This window comes from Pseudorasbora parva, chromosome 12 (assembly GCF_024679245.1).
Source record: "Pseudorasbora parva isolate DD20220531a chromosome 12, ASM2467924v1, whole genome shotgun sequence".
Taxonomy (NCBI): Eukaryota; Metazoa; Chordata; class Actinopteri; order Cypriniformes; family Gobionidae; genus Pseudorasbora; species Pseudorasbora parva.
Genome location: NC_090183.1, coordinates 1,470,705 through 1,487,902, shown reverse-complemented (window position 1 = coordinate 1,487,902; position 17,198 = coordinate 1,470,705). Strand labels below are relative to the sequence as shown.

General features: G+C 36.8%; 1 protein-coding gene across 1 annotated transcript in view; it reads right to left on the bottom strand.

Annotated features, from left to right (window-relative positions):
• The window catches only part of gli1 (GLI family zinc finger 1), an 81,354-nt gene that overhangs the window by 8,910 nt on the left and 55,246 nt on the right, over positions 1–17,198 (bottom strand). The window contains exons 3-10 of the mRNA XM_067458710.1: positions 16,304–16,503; positions 15,341–15,430; positions 14,516–14,714; positions 13,898–14,039; positions 13,208–13,315; positions 12,490–12,627; positions 8,239–8,388; positions 1,353–1,517 (exon numbers count right to left, since the gene is read on the bottom strand). Of these exons, the coding sequence (XP_067314811.1) occupies positions 1,353–1,517; positions 8,239–8,388; positions 12,490–12,627; positions 13,208–13,315; positions 13,898–14,039; positions 14,516–14,714; positions 15,341–15,430; positions 16,304–16,503 (1,192 nt within the window). The remainder of the gene's footprint in view (positions 1–1,352; positions 1,518–8,238; positions 8,389–12,489; positions 12,628–13,207; positions 13,316–13,897; positions 14,040–14,515; positions 14,715–15,340; positions 15,431–16,303; positions 16,504–17,198) is intronic.

Here is a 17,198-nt window from a genome sequence, read left to right as displayed (position 1 = left end):
CTGCCCGTAATGGGAAGGGGCGTGGCCTTAACCTGTGCTTCAGCCAATAAAAATACAGGAAACTAGATTTGGCCATCTGACCAATCTAAGACCATTGCGTTTTTCAGAGGGAGGGGCTTCATAGAAGCAGGAAGCAAACGAGCCGCTCAGAGGACAGACAGCGGTGTGGAATAAAGGGAGAATAGAAGAAACATACGGCATTTAAAAAAAAGTATTAAAGGTAGGGTAGGTAGGAATGATCTATCTTTTGTCCAAATTTGTTTAAACTTTCTTTATATGGCAATACATAATAAAAATGTAAGTACTCTGAAAAAGAGAGTATAAAAATCGAGTGAGCCTAGACTTTTTAATCTGCAATAAACACCGCTCATTATTTTCATTCGGAACGAATGATTGGCTTGGGTGACTGTCATTCTCTCTCACTACCATGGCAACCACTGCTTTCGCTACAGGACCCGCCCACATGCGCGCACACCTGGGAAGAGCAAAAGCATTCAAAATGCACCGTGCCCGGTTTTGCAGTCAGCGAAGGCAAACGATGCAAAAAAAAGGAAGACAGTACGAGAAAAAGCAATGCACAGAAAGTCTTTGGATAAACAAAGAAATCAAACGCGAGTAAATCTGCGTGGCTTTTCAACGAGAACTGAGGGACCTCAAGGGGCTGATAAACGCCTCATTGCTGCTGTATTTCTGCTGGACAGGTAATAAACTGTGATCATTGTTCCTTTCTTAAGTACTTTATGTTGTTTAAGTCGTTTAATTAATTGCAATACATTTTTAAAAATAATTTATTGCAGTAATAAATTGCAATCAGTGTTTGTACAGTTTTTTTTGTTTTAGTCAGTTTGTCTTACAACAAATTAATTTTTTTTAAATTAATTGTAATAATATTTTTAATATAAATTAATTGCAGTAATAAATTGCGATTATTTTTCCTTTTAGTTTTTTATTTTGTTTTAGTCATTTAATTAATTTGCAATAAAGTTATGAAAATACATTAATTGCAGTAATAAATGTTGATCAGTGTTTGTACAGTTTTTAGTCATATTTTGTCTTACAACAAGTTAATGAAATAAATCAATGCAATCATATTTTTTGTTTTGTTTTAGTCAGTTCATGTCTTGCGATTATTCATAACAAAGTTTTTATATAAATTAATCGCAGTAATAAATAGTGGTCACTGTTCATTTATAAAAAAAAAAGTTTTGTTTTAATGTTATAAACATTGCATTGAACCGCGAGCACATGCTAAAGCCAGCAGATAACATGACATGTTTTATTATGTGTACTTTTAACACTTTGAGATTCTTCGTAATGAAAAGTGCGTTATAAATAAAATCTATTATTATTACCTCATTGGAGTGTGTTCTGTTCTGGTGCTTGGCTCGGTCGGACGCATTGGAGAAGGCCTTGTTGCAGCCCTCGTGCTCACACACATACGGCTTCTCTCCGGTGTGTGAGCGCAGATGAGTCTTCAGGTTCTCCAGACGCGAGTACGCTTTATTACAGCCTTCAAACTGATGCACAGGAACAAACATTTATCTTGAGATGTTTCAGAGAGTTAAGACAGAAGCAACATGTCCTCCAACCAATACACCTATATAGGTTGTTTCTCACTTCCCTGAAATACGACCCAGAGGAGCGTTTACTAAAGTTGTGCTCCTACTGACAGCAGGACACTTTCATTATAAAGCATTTTTTCTTTTATTGGCGTAATATTTCAGGTTTTGCATAGCTCAGTTGGTAAAGCTTTGCACTATACAACAACGTGATCATGCGATCTTGAGTTTGATCCCAGGGAACACATGTGCTCATAGAGTGTGTATGCTTTATAAATCACTGGGTAGGTTTAGGGATGGTGTAGTTGTAAATAAAAAATATATATTTTTGCTAAACGGAAATATGACAAATAGTGGTAAAAAGTCCACACATTGCATTAAAATAAACACGCATTATGACAGTCATATGTCATTTCATACGTCATACGTCATTTCATAAGTCATACGTCATTTCATACGTCATACGTCATTTCATAAGTCATTTCATAAGTCATACGTCATTTCATGTCATTTCATAAGTCATATGCCATTTCATAAGTCATATGCCATTTCATAAGTCATATGCCATTTCATAAGTCATATGTCATTTCATACGTCATTTCATAAGTCATATGTCATTTCATACGTCATACGTCATTTCATAAGTCATACGTCATTTCATACGTCATACGTCATTTCATAAGTCATACGTCATTTCATACGTCATACGTCATTTCATAAGTCATACGTCATTTCATGTCATTTCATAAGTCATATGCCATTTCATAAGTCATATGTCATTTCATAAGTCATATGTCATTTCATAAGTCATATGTCATTTCATAAGTCATATGTCATTTCATACGTCATTTCATAAGTCATATGTCATTTCATAAGTCATATGTCATTTCATACGTCATTTCATAAGTCATATGCCATTTCATAAGTCATATGCCATTTCATAAGTCATATGTCATTTCATACGTCATTTCATAAGTCATATGTCATTTCATACGTCATACGTCATTTCATACGTCATACGTCATTTCATATGTCATTTCATAAGTCATACGTCATTTCATAAGTCATACGTCATTTCATGTCATTTCATTAATCATATGTCATTTCATAAGTCATATGTCATTTCATAAGTCATACGTCATTTCATATGTCATTTCATAAGTCATACGTCATTTCATGTCATTTCATTAATCATATGTCATTTCATAAGTCATATGTCATTTCATAAGTCATACGTCATTTCATATGTCATTTCATAAGTCATACGTCATTTCATGTCATTTCATTAATCATATGTCATTTCATAAGTCATATGTCATTTCATACATCATACGTCATTTCATATGTCATTTCATAAGTCATACGTCATTTCATGTCATTTCATTAATCATATGTCATTTCATAAGTCATATGTCATTTCATATGTCATACGTCATTCCATACGTCATTTCATAAGTCATTCGTCATTTCATACATCATATGTTATACGTCATTTCATATGTCATTTCATAAGTCATGAGTCATTTCATGTCATTTCATTAATCATACGTCATTTCATACGTCATACGTCATTTCATACGTTATACGTCATTTCATATGTCATTTCATAAGGCATGCGTCATTTCATGTCATTTCATAAGTCATATGTCATTTCATACGTCATTTCATAAGTCATACGTCATACGTCATTTCATAAGTCATTTCATAAGTCATTTCATAAGTCATACGTCATTTCATACGTCATACGTCATTTCATACGTTATACGTCATTTCATACGTCATTTCATATGTAATTTCATACGTTATACGTCATTTCATATGTCATTTCATTAGTCATACGTCATTTCATACGTTATACGTCATTTCATACGTCATTTCATACGTCATACGTCATTTCATACGTTATACGTCATTTCATATGTCATTTCATAAGGCATGCGTCATTTCATGTCATTTCATTTAGGCATATGTCATTTCATACGTCATTTCATAAGTCATACGTCATTTCATAAGTCATTTCATAAGTCATACGTCATTTCATACGTCATACGTCATTTCATACGTTATACGTCATTTCATTCGTCATTTCATATGTAATTTCATACGTTATACGTCATTTCATATGTCATTTCATTAGTCATACGTCATTTCATACGTTATACGTCATTTCATACGTTATACGTCATTTCATATGTCATTTCATAAGTCATACGTCATTTCATAAGTCATATGTCATTTCATACGTCATTTCATATGTCATACGTCATTTCATAAGTCATATGTCATTTCATATGTCATATGTCATTTCATACGTCATACGTCATTTCATAAGTCATATGTCATTTCATAAGTCATATGTCATTTCATACGTCATACGTCATTTCATAAGTCATATGTCATTTCATAAGTCATATGTCATTTCATACGTCATTTCATACGTCATTTTGTCATTTCATAAGTCATACGTCATTTCATGTCATTTCATTAGTCATATGTCATTTCATAAGTCATATGTCATTTCATACATCATTTCATAAGTCATATGTCATTTCACGTCATACGTCATTTCATACGTCATTTCATAAGTCATACGTCATTTCATAAGTCATATGTCATTTCATAAGTCATATGTCATTTCATATGTCATACGTCATTTCATAAGTCATACGTCATTTCGGCGACAGACATAACACAACACTGGCGTAAAATAAAGACAGTGTCGTGTTATGTCTGTCGCCATAACTAGAGGGCGCCTGACTTTAACTCTTTCCTCGCCAAACACAGGATTTGCCATTATTTGTGAGAAAACGTTTTTTACTGTCAGACGCTAGGGGGCGCTATTACACATCTTCTGAATGAGCACTGAATCTCCAGATCAAAACACAGGCGAGTAAGACTCAGAAACAAGCGATCGTATGTAATCATATGCATATGAAAAATAACTTGATCATCAACATTAATCATCATATAAATCTAATCTATCTAATGTTAGTGAATGAGATGAGGAGCAGGATGAGGAGCAGGACTGAAGCATTAGAGGAGTAGATGGACTCAATCTCCTCATCTGTGTCTGATCATCTCTGATCATTAATCGTCATATAAATCTAATCTATCTAATGTTAGAGAATGAGACGAGGAGCAGGATGAGGAGCAGGACTGAAGCATTAGAGGAGTAGATGGACTCGATCTCCTCATCTGTGTCTGATCATCTCTGATCATTAATCATCATATAAATCTAATCTATCTAATGTTAGAGAATGAGATGAGGAGCAGGATGAGGAGCAGGACTGAAGCATTAGAGGTGTAGATAGACTCGATCTCCTCATCTGTGTCTGATCATCTCTGATCATTAATCATCATATAAATCTAATCTATCTAATGTTAGAGAATGAGATGAGGAGCAGGATGAGGAGCAGGACTGAAGCATTAGAGGTGTAGATGGACTCGATCTCCTCATCTGTGTCTGATCATCTCTGATCATTAATCATCATATAAATCTAATCTATCTAATGTTAGAGAATGAGATGAGGAGCAGGATGAGGAGCAGGACTGAAGCATTAGAGGTGTAGATGGACTCGATCTCCTCATCTGTGATCATCTCTGATCATTAATCATCATATAAATCTAATCTATCTAATGTTAGAGAATGAGATGAGGAGCAGGATGAGGAGCAGGACTGAAGCATTAGAGGTGTAGATAGACTCGATCTCCTCATCTGTGTTTGATCATCTCTGATCATTAATCATCATATAAATCTAATCTATCTAATGTTAGAGAATGAGATGAGGAGCAGGATGAGGAGCAGGACTGAAGCATTAGAGGAGTAGATGGACTCGATCTCCTCATCTGTGTCTGATCATCTCTGATCATTAATCATCATATAAATCTAATCTATCTAATGTTAGAGAATGAGATGAGGAGCAGGATGAGGAGCAGGACTGAAGCATTAGAGGTGTAGATGGACTCGATCTCCTCATCTGTGTCTGATCATCTCTGATCATTAATCATCATATAAATCTAATCTATCTAATGTTAGAGAATGAGATGAGGAGCAGGATGAGGAGCAGGACTGAAGCATTAGAGGTGTAGATAGACTCGATCTCCTCATCTGTGTCTGATCATCTCTGATCATTAATCATCATATAAATCTAATCTATCTAATGTTAGTGAATGAGATGAGGAGCAGGATGAGGAGCAGGACTGAAGCATTAGAGGTGTAGATAGACTCGATCTCCTCATCTGTGTCTGATCATCTCTGATCATTAATCATCATATAAATCTAATCTATCTAATGTTAGTGAATGAGATGAGGAGCAGGACTGAAGCATTAGAGGAGTAGATGGACTCGATCTCCTCATCTGTGTTTGATCATCTCTGATCATTAATCATCATATAAATCTAATCTATCTAATGTTAGTGAATGAGATGAGGAGCAGGATGAGGAGCAGGACTGAAGCATTAGAGGTGTAGATGGACTCGATCTCCTCATCTGTGTCTGATCATCTCTGATCATTAATCATCATATAAATCTAATCTATCTAATGTTAGAGAATGAGATGAGGAGCAGGATGAGGAGCAGGACTGAAGCATTAGAGGAGTAGATGGACTCGATCTCCTCATCTGTGTCTGATCATCTCTGATCATTAATCATCATATAAATCTAATCTATCTAATGTTAGAGAATGAGATGAGGAGCAGGATGAGGAGCAGGACTGAAGCATTAGAGGAGTAGATGGACTCGATCTCCTCATCTGTGTTTGATCATCTCTGATCATTAATCATCATATAAATCTAATCTATCTAATGTTAGTGAATGAGATGAGGAGCAGGACTGAAGCATTAGAGGTGTAGATGGACTCGATCTCCTCATCTGTGTTTGATCATCTCTGATCATTAATCATCATATAAATCTAATCTATCTAATGTTAGTGAATGAGATGAGGAGCAGGATGAGGAGCAGGACTGAAGCATTAGAGGAGTAGATGGACTCGATCTCCTCATCTGTGTCTGATCATCTCTGATCATTAATCATCATATAAATCTAATCTATCTAATGTTAGTGAATGAGATGAGGAGCAGGATGAGGAGCAGGACTGAAGCATTAGAGGAGTAGATGGACTCGATCTCCTCATCTGTGTCTGATCATCTCTGATCATTAATCATCATATAAATCTAATCTATCTAATGTTAGTGAATGAGATGAGGAGCAGGACTGAAGCATTAGAGGTGTAGATGGACTCGATCTCCTCATCTGTGTCTGATCATCTCTGATCATTAATCATCATATAAATCTAATCTATCTAATGTTAGTGAATGAGATGAGGAGCTGGACTGAAGCATTAGAGGTGTAGATGGACTCGATCTCCTCATCTGTGATCATCTCTGATCATTAATCATCATATAAATCTAATCTATCTAATGTTAGTGAATGAGATGAGGAGCAGGATGAGGAGCAGGACTGAAGCATTAGAGGTGTAGATAGACTCGATCTCCTCATCTGTGTCTGATCATCTCTGATCATTAATCATCATATAAATCTAATCTATCTAATGTTAGAGAATGAGACGAGGAGCAGGATGAGGAGCAGGACTGAAGCATTAGAGGAGTAGATGGACTCGATCTCCTCATCTGTGTCTGATCATCTCTGATCATTAATCATCATATAAATCTAATCTATCTAATGTTAGTGAATGAGATGAGGAGCAGGACTGAAGCATTAGAGGTGTAGATGGACTCGATCTCCTCATCTGTGTCTGATCATCTCTGCTCATTAATCATCATATAAATCTAATCTATCTAATGTTAGAGAATGAGATGAGGAGCAGGATGAGGAGCAGGACTGAAGCATTAGAGGTGTAGATAGACTCGATCTCCTCATCTGTGTCTGATCATCTCTGATCATTAATCATCATATAAATCTAATCTATCTAATGTTAGTGAATGAGATGAGGAGCAGGATGAGGAGCAGGACTGAAGCATTAGAGGTGTAGATGGACTCGATCTCCTCATCTGTGTCTGATCATCTCTGATCATTAATCATCATATAAATCTAATCTATCTAATGTTAGTGAATGAGATGAGGAGCAGGACTGAAGCATTAGAGGAGTAGATGGACTCGATCTCCTCATCTGTGTTTGATCATCTCTGATCATTAATCATCATATAAATCTAATCTATCTAATGTTAGAGAATGAGATGAGGAGCAGGATGAGGAGCAGGACTGAAGCATTAGAGGTGTAGATGGACTCGCTCTCCTCATCTGTGTCTGATCATCTCTGAATCTGATCTGGAGTCAGTCTTTCACACACACGTGATTTCCTCAGCTTTTTGTTCAAAATGTTTTTTATTTATTTATGAAAATTACCCATATTATTCAAGTGTTGATAAAAAAGAAATGCATGATGTTTTTTTGTTTAAAAGAAGAGGGTCAGCTCTTTATTTTAATATATTGTATGCTCAGATATTCATTAAACTGAATATTCTATGGGCTATTACATTTTTGTGAAAATTGTCAAAAACCCTGGCAGTGGCTGGCAACTTTTTTTTCAAAACGCTGGCGGGGAAAGAGTTAAAATGAAAATAAAGGTTGTAATAAGGTGCTTGAAAAACAACCTATAGAGTCATTTTTTTTGGAGGATAGTTTAGACAGAAGCCCAGATGTAACCAAACCGTAACTCACAGTGCACTTGTGTGGTTTCTCTCCGGTGTGTCTGCGCATGTGGACCACCAGCATATACTGGGCCTTAAAGGGCCGCTGCTCTCGAGAGCAATCCGTCCAGTGACACACAAACTCCTTCTTCTCTCCGTGGATGTGCTCGTTATTGATGTGCTGCACAAGAGAAAAGGAATGTCAGGACAAAAGAACACATCTGCTGCCAGCCGGTCAAAAGTTCTGCTTTTATTTGATCAGAAATACAGTAAAAATTGCTTAATATTATTATTTAAAATAGCTTTTTCATACCAAGGCTGCGGTTATTTGATCAGAAATACAGTAAAAATGTGTGTAATATTATTACAATTTAAAATAGCTGTTTTATACCAAGGCTGTGTTTATTTGATCAAATATACAGTCAATTTTTTTTAAATATTATATTATTTAAAATATCTTTTATACCAAGGCTGTGTTTATTTGATCAAAAATACAGTAAAAATTGTGAAATATTATAATTTAAAATAGCTTTTTCATACCAAGGCTGCGGTTATTTGATCAAAAATACAGTAAAAATTGTGAAATATTATTATAATCTGATTATTTGATCAAAAATACTGTACAAATTGTGAAATATTATTATAATTTAAAATAGCTGTTTAATACCAAGGCTGCGTTTATCTGATCATAAATCCAGTAAAGCAGTGTAATATTCCTCCAGTGTAGATCATCAGTTCTCTCTGTGAATATATAGTAAAGTGTGATTTATTCCTGTGATCAAAGCTGAATTTATCATCATTACTCCAGTCTTCAGTGTCACTGATCCTTCACTAATCATTCTCATATGAGTATTTGATGATCAACACATATTTATGATTATTACCAGTTTTTTTTTTTTTTTTTTTTCAGGATTCTTTGATGAGTAGAAAGTTCAAAAGAACAGCATTAATTTGACATAGAATCTTTTGTAACATTGTAAATGTTTTACTGTCACTTTTGATCTATTTAATTCGTTCCTGATGAATAAAAGTAGTTATTTAAGTTCTTTCCTATAAAAAAGTAAAAAAATTATTTTATCACACAGAGGCGGACAAACTACACAACTCTATTACTTTAGTAGAAGTAAAAGTACTACTGGTTAAATATTCAGGGTGTCCGCGGGGTTTTAAAAAGTATTAAAAAGTGATTAATCAAAATGGTCAAATTTAAGGCCATTAAAAGTGTTAAATGTGGTCTCAGTGGTATTATTTTTTTCCCAAATGAGGTATTATTTTTTCAGATCATGTGTCCTATTCTGATTGAAATTCTATCTGCGTTCGCGTTAGTTCGTTTAGATATGGGCTTTAGCATATCTGGGCACATAATCAAAGATCTTTCGTCTCCGTCTCAGCGTATGTTTGATGCTGACGTCATATTCAGCGGTCGTTCAGCATCTCAGAACACTGCGCGCTCAACAGAAGTGGCTGGCTTACGTTTTATTTTAGACTTGCTTCAAGGCATATCTTCAACGACTATCCTCATAAGAGCAATCTTAAATGATTTATATAAAGTCTAAAATGAACAAAAAGAGTTGTGAGAGAATGAGGCGCGATACATAGACAGTATAAACAGTGAAATCCGCGTGCGTGTCTGTCTGCTCTTAGGCCTAGTCCACACGTACACGGGTATTTTTATTACCGGAGTTTTTCCTCCTCCGTTTTAAAAAACAATAGCGTCCACACAAGCACGGTTTTTAAAAAAAAAATCTGTCCACATGAGAACGCAAAACTACGCTATGATTGGCTGCCTGATTTCCACATGGGTCCCATTCACTGCACCGATGCACATTGCACTTACTGAGGGATGCCATGGGCTCAAGTGAAACCCTTCTACAAGTTCCTTTGCTTTGGACTCAGTGACAGGTAACTGTATACAGGTGCAGGGCCGAAGTGGACTGTAGCTTCACACACTTGCTTTACTATTTTGTATTCTTGCATTCTGGCGCCTTTGTTCAATACAATGAAATAACTGAACATGTATCTGTAGGATATGTGATAAGCGCTGTTAGTGGAGTCCACCGCATAGACTCGACTCACGTAAATCAAAAGGAGATGTGGAAAATCTGACGTCAAACAAAGGAGAGAACGGCGCGCACTTCAATTTAAAAAAACGAAATCTCCGGTTTCACCATCTACACGACAACGCTGTAACCGGAGTTTCAAAAAATCTTCACCCTGGCCGGAGTTTTCAAAAAAGTCCGGTTTTAGTAACCGGATACAGCGTTTGCGTGTGGACGAACAGCCAAACCGCGTAGAAAAAGCTGCGGTTTTGAAAATACCCGTGTTCGTGTGGACAGGGCCTTAAAGGGACCGCAGCCAATAAAGCTTCCTGACAGTAAAGTTAAAGAACAAAGGGAACAGAGAAAATGACTCGCTGCTCTTGACTAAATAACTTTTGTAGCTTCAATAAGGATTAGCTATTTAATTTATAGTTTATGTAGTTCAGACTGCATATAACTTTGATAACTGTATTAAATTTCTGTATATTTCCTAACTGTTCAGACGGGAAGGGCAGGAGTAAACATGACATTTATTATGGGTTTATGTTAGCATTGTTTTAAGTTTACTTAAATTAAAAACTGTTATATTTTTGAAGCCTAATAATAAATGTAAAAAATAAAATAAAAATCAGTAGCTGTATCAGTAATACTGGCCTTCATTCATAAAAAGATGCAATTTAAACAAGTATTTAAAATATACTGTCTTTATGTTGTTTCTACATTAATTAGATTAACTGGGAAATTATTATATTAAAAAATATATTAAAAACGTACAAAAACATTTATTTTTTATTGCGATTAATCACTGAAAAAATGTGTGATTAATCTAGTTAAAGTTTTTAATCGATTGACAGCACTAGTTTTTAGTATTTTGTTAAATTCAACAACTTATCACAGTTATAGAAATGTAATATTTGGCTCAGGTTTTGTTGTTGGAAAAAAAACTAAATTTAATTGCCAATTATTAATTGAAATCAGATGTGTATGCAGTAATGCTTCTCCTTAACCAACCTTTGTGAATGTTGAGATGTATTTTACTGTGTCTGAGTGATAACTTATCACAGATTTCCTCCTGGTGCTGATTCTAAATCTATTCTTTTTTGTATGTTATATGTGTCAAAATCTGTGTAAATAATAGAAAGGTCTCTGATTAACTCTTGCAATTCAGTGTCGTGATGGTTTTAAAAAATATTCTGAAGGTAGTAAAAAAGGTATTAAAAAGTAGTAAATTTAACTTAAGGATTGCTGTATATACCCTGATATTACTCCGGTACAAGTGAAAGTTGTAAAAACAGATTTTTACTGGAGTAAAAGTACAGAAGTATTTGCTTTCAAAAGTACTTAAGTATCAAAAGTAAATGTCCTTCTTTATGTCGCCGCATTATTGTATTATAGTTGTATAAATGCACATTATGCCATCATGGTTTAAGCCAGTCAGTGACGCTCCATCTGACACACTAGCAGACGACTAACTTAAACTCATTTAAATACTTGTAGAAAAGTTACAAAGCTGCTGTCACTTTAAGGCCGAATGCACGGATCCAATACACTGATACACATCTGATATTCTTTAATCTTCTCTTTCTCCCAGACGTTTATATTTTTAATATTTTATAAGACATGCATCAAGTGTATGCCAACTAAACTAATCTTGATTTTTTTTTTTTAACTGAAACATACTTATAAAGTATGGCTATGGGTGCACACACTTGTGCCTACGAGTCTTCTTCCATTTTGCTATGAACTGATCAGTGTTCAAAAAAAGTTGGGAAAATGTATATGACCCTATAAGAGAGATTCCTGATAGACTGTTTGAAACAACAACACCAAAAAAACTTTTAAAGAAGGAAAAAATCATCCTCTGACTTTCAGAGCTTCTACAGAAATGACTTTCAGCCTTGATAGAAATGTAGTGGAGTAAAAAGTACGATATTTGTCTTTCAAATGTAGTGAAGTAGAAGTCATAAGTTTCTAGAAAAAATAATATTCCAGTAAAGCACAGAGACTCAAAAAGTGAACTTAAGTACAGGACTCGAGTAAATGAGCTGAGCTACTGTCCAGCTCTGCAACTCTATCATACTGACTTGCCATATATCATACAAGTCATGTGGACTGCTGTTATGATGCTTTCATGGCTTTTCTTCCTTTTTGGAGCTTGTCAGACAAAGACAAAATGTAAAATTAAATATGAAACAATTGGTTTGGAATGACGGGCGAGTAAATGACTCTTAGCGCTTTCTTACGTGCACGAGTTGCTCCTGAGTGTCGAACTCTTTGCTGCAGCTTTCCCAGTGGCAATTGGTCTCGTAAATGGCCTCTGGTTCAGGTTTCTCCTCTTTATCCAGATCATCTCTTCCTTCGAGTAAACCCAGAAGAGGATCCTGCAAAACAGCGCATGAGCCGTGTGGGATTAGCATAAACAGCCTTGAGTATCGCAACCAAAACTCTGGAGAGTGCACAGCAAAAAAAGGCTCTTCTGACTCAGTATTTTTGTTTCCTTTCCATTCCTTATTTAGTTTCTAGTCTAAACATCTAAATATTCTTAAATCAAGATGCATTTACTAGATAAGTAAAACGACAAGATATTTTTTCTTGCTTTGTTGAAAATAAAATTAAAGAGTTTTTGCTTAAAACAGGCAAAATGATCTGCCAATGGGGTGAGAAAAATAATCTTGTTTCTTGTTTCCGTCCCAAACAGAATTAAGATTATTTTTCTCACCCCATTGGCAGATCATTTTGTCTGTTTTAAGCAAAAACTCACTTCCTTTTGATATTTTTCACCAGAAAACAAGAAAAAATATCTTTGCATTTATATGCAAGATATGCATCTTGATTTAAGAATTGTTAGATATTTAGACTAGAAACAAAACAAAATGACTGAGTGAGAAGAGCATTTTTTGCTTTGTGTGAACAGCTTTGAAAATGTTTTAGCCAAAGTTGGGCGATTATTCCGGATATTACCTGAGTTCCCGTGGATGACGGGCTCGCCACGTCCCCTTCCGAATGCTCCTCCAGGCTCTTAATGTTAATGCCCTCCATCACGCTTCCCAGAACCGGTTCTGTCTTCAGCTGAACACACACACACACACACACACACACACACACACGTCTGGTTCACTATCTTTGTGAGGACTCTCCATAGACGTAATAGTTTCTATACCGTACAAACTGTACATTCTATTCTACTTGTATGATTCATACTCCTTTTGAAAAGTGGGGACAGCTGGCTGGTCCCCACAATGTAAGTGATCTCAGGTTTTACTATCCTTATGGGGACATTTGGTCCCCACAATGTAATATAAACAAGGGCACACACACACAACAGGGTTATTATTATCATGAACTACCGTTTATGTTCAATGATATCATTCACTGCAAAACATTCTTACTTTTTTGTCTCGTTTCCAGTCCAAATATCTAAAAATTCACTCAAAAACACTCAAAAACACTCACGTATAGTGTCTATTAATATTTTAGGGACTTTAACTATCATTAAGATTAATAAACACTGTAACAAATGTATTGCACATTGTCCGTTAATGCATAAACTAAAGTTAGCTAGTGAGATCTTACTGTAAAGTTACACTATGAGTAAGACTAAATCAGCAGGTGTCAAAAACACAAGCGGGACACACTCAAAAGCACACTCACGTGTGTGTGTTTGGGAGGGCCGTGGAGTCTGGGGTTGTGTGGAGGCAGGCGCGGCGGAGGCCCGTGGCAGGATGGAGAGCTGTACATGTTCCCCTGAGCTCTGGATGGGTAGTTCATGGAGCTGGAGAAACCCAGCGAAGGGCTGAAATCATAAAGAACGTTTGTAAACGGAGCAGGCTGTGAATGGGGCAGAGGTGAAGGCTTTAACGGGACACGCATGATGCACTTTTCCCTGGAAATTCTAGTTAAAGGGTTAGTTCACCCAAAAATTAAATGTATGTCATTAACTCCTCACCCTAATGTTGTTTCACACCCGTAAGACCTGTATGAATTTCTTTCTTCAGCTGAACACAAGGGAAGATTTTTGAAGAATGTCAGGTTTTTTTTCCTACTATTGAAGTCAATGGCTCCAGTTAACTGTTTGGTTACTGAAATTCTTCAAAATATCTTCCCTTGTGTTCAGCTGAAGAAATAAACTCATACAGGTGTAAAACAACTTGAGGGTGAGTAAAGGATGACAGAATTTTCATTTTAAAGTGAACTATCCCTTTAACAAATAAAGTTGGTATGGTAATGCTGATGTCAAACAGTAGGGGGCGCTGTAAGGCAGATTCTCACCTCATGGTGCCCACAGACAGATGCCCGTATGAGCTGGCAGCGTTCTGCCCGCAGCGAGAGTTCACAAAGGCCACCAGCGAGTTGGGCGAGGTGCGAATGACCGTCTGCAGATCCACGCTGGCATCGGACAGGGGCGAGATGGACAACGCACGCTTCTTACTCAACTTCAGCATGGAGCGAGGCGTCGAGAAACATGACGCTGCCGCACAGAGAAAGAGAAAGAGAGAGAAAAGAAAGCATTTTTGGTCTAGGTAACACTTCATAATAATCAGTATGTTAACATGCATGAGCTTACAATATTTACTGCATTAAAGAGTTAGCTCCCCCAAACATGTAAATTGTGTGATTAATTCCTCCTGTGGTTGGCCAGCCGTCAGACCTCCGCTCATCTTCACACACAGATGAAGATATTAGTGTTGAAATCCGATGGCTCAGAAAGGCCTTCATTGACACCAATGTCATTTCCTCTCTCAAGACCCATAAAGGCACTAAAGACGTCGTTACAAAGCCCATCTCACTACAGCGGCTCTACAATCATTGATGAAGAGGCCAGAATAGAGTTAGTGCGGGAAACACTAAATAACGACTTATATAGTGATGGCCGATTTCAGAACAAAGCTTCGAACCCAGCACAGAGTGTGTGAACGGAGGTCTGACGGCTGTCCAACCACAGGAGGAATTAATCACACAATTTATATTTTTGGGTGAACTAACCCTTTAAGTACACCCATGTTACCATTAACCCACATCAGAGAACAGAGCAAGCGAGTGCGCTGTTAAATGATTCAAATAGTAACTATATGATAATTTTTGTGTTTGACTCACCGTCTCCTGGTCCCATGTGTTCAGATCCCGGCTGGTGATGAGTGAGATTGTGATGAGATGACATCATGCTCTGGTTACAGTACGGGACGCCTGAAACAACAACACAGCTCATACTTTTGACACATAGGGCCCTATTGAACCGATCCGAAGCGCAGGTACTCTGAAGGCGTGTCTAAATCCAACTTTGCTAGTTTAATGATGGAAAAAAAAAGGTTGGCTCCCTCAAGCGCTATGCTGAGACGTCCCGGTTCATTGGTTAAAATAGCAATTTTCTCACAAATAATTGTAAACATTTGGGATATTCTAAGTACTCAACTGAACAGAATATATAACACTGGCCTAGTGGTTTTTGGATATTTTACTGTAAAAATACCACATAGTGCACCTTTAAAGGGTTAGTTCAGCCAAAAATGAAATGTCTGTCATTAACTCCTCTCCCTAATGTCGCTCCACACCCGTAAGACCTCCGTTCATCTTCACACACAGTTTAAGATATTTTATATTTAGTCCGAAAGCGTATGCAAGTGTATGCACACTATACTGTCCATGTCCAGAAAGGGAATAAAAACATCATCACAGTAGTCCATATGAGACATCAGTGGGTTAATTAGAGTCTCTTGAAGCATCCAAAATACATTTGGGTCCAAAAATAACAAAAACTACGACTTTATTCAGCATTGGCTTCTCTTCTGCGTTTGTGTTCAATCCTCAATGTTATTCCCTTTCTGGACATGGACAGTATAGTGTGCATACACTTGCATACGCTCTCGGACTAAATATAAAATATCTTAAACTGTGTGTGAAGATGAACGGAGGTCTTACGGGTGTGGAGCGACATTAGGGAGAGGAGTTAATGACAGACATTTCATTTTTGGCTGAACTAACCCTTTAATATTACACTGATCTTAATGAAAGCCCAGCTCAATGAATGTGTGGCTTCTCATGTTGAACAGCAGAACTCACCCTCGGGTGGGGGCATCCCGCGGTGTCCCATAATGCCGTGCGGCGGGGGGGCGTGTGGTGGACGCATGTAGGGGTCCATACAGGCTCCAGGGGTCATGGAGGGGTTATACATCTCTCTGCTATCCGGCGGCTGACCACTAGGGCGCGCCACACACACAGACGACACCTCGCTGTAGGGGGATCTTACTGACGGAGCCAGTCTACATACACACACACACACACACATTAGATTTTTGTGAATTGTGGGGACTTTCCATAGGTGTAATGGATTTTACACTGTTCAAACTGTACCCTCCATCCCTCTACACTGCCCCTAAACCTACCAATCACACACACACACACACACACACACACACACACACACACACACACACACACACACACACACACACACTAACCCTAAACCTACTCATCACAGGAAACATTTAGCATTTTTACATTTTCGAAAAAACATTATTTAGTATGTTTATAAATCCATTTACATTGTGGGGACCGCTGGCTGCTGATCTCAGGTTTATATTACATTGTGATATAAAGAAGTACACACACACACACACACACACACACACGTATTACATACTCAGATATAATATTTTGTATTATTTATATTTAGAACCAGTCAAAAGTTTGGAAACATTAAGATTTTTATGTTTTTGAGTCTCTTCTGCTCATCAAGGCTGTGTTTATCTGATCATAAATCCAGTAAAACAGTGAAAACTTTCCTGATTATCAGATCCTCATCTGAGAGTGATTAGTGAAGGATCAGTGACACTGAAGACTGGAGTAATGATGATGATGATCACAGGAATAAATCACACTTTACTATATATTCACACAGAACAGCTGATAGGCCTATACATTACAATAATATTTCATAATTTTTCTCTATTTATGA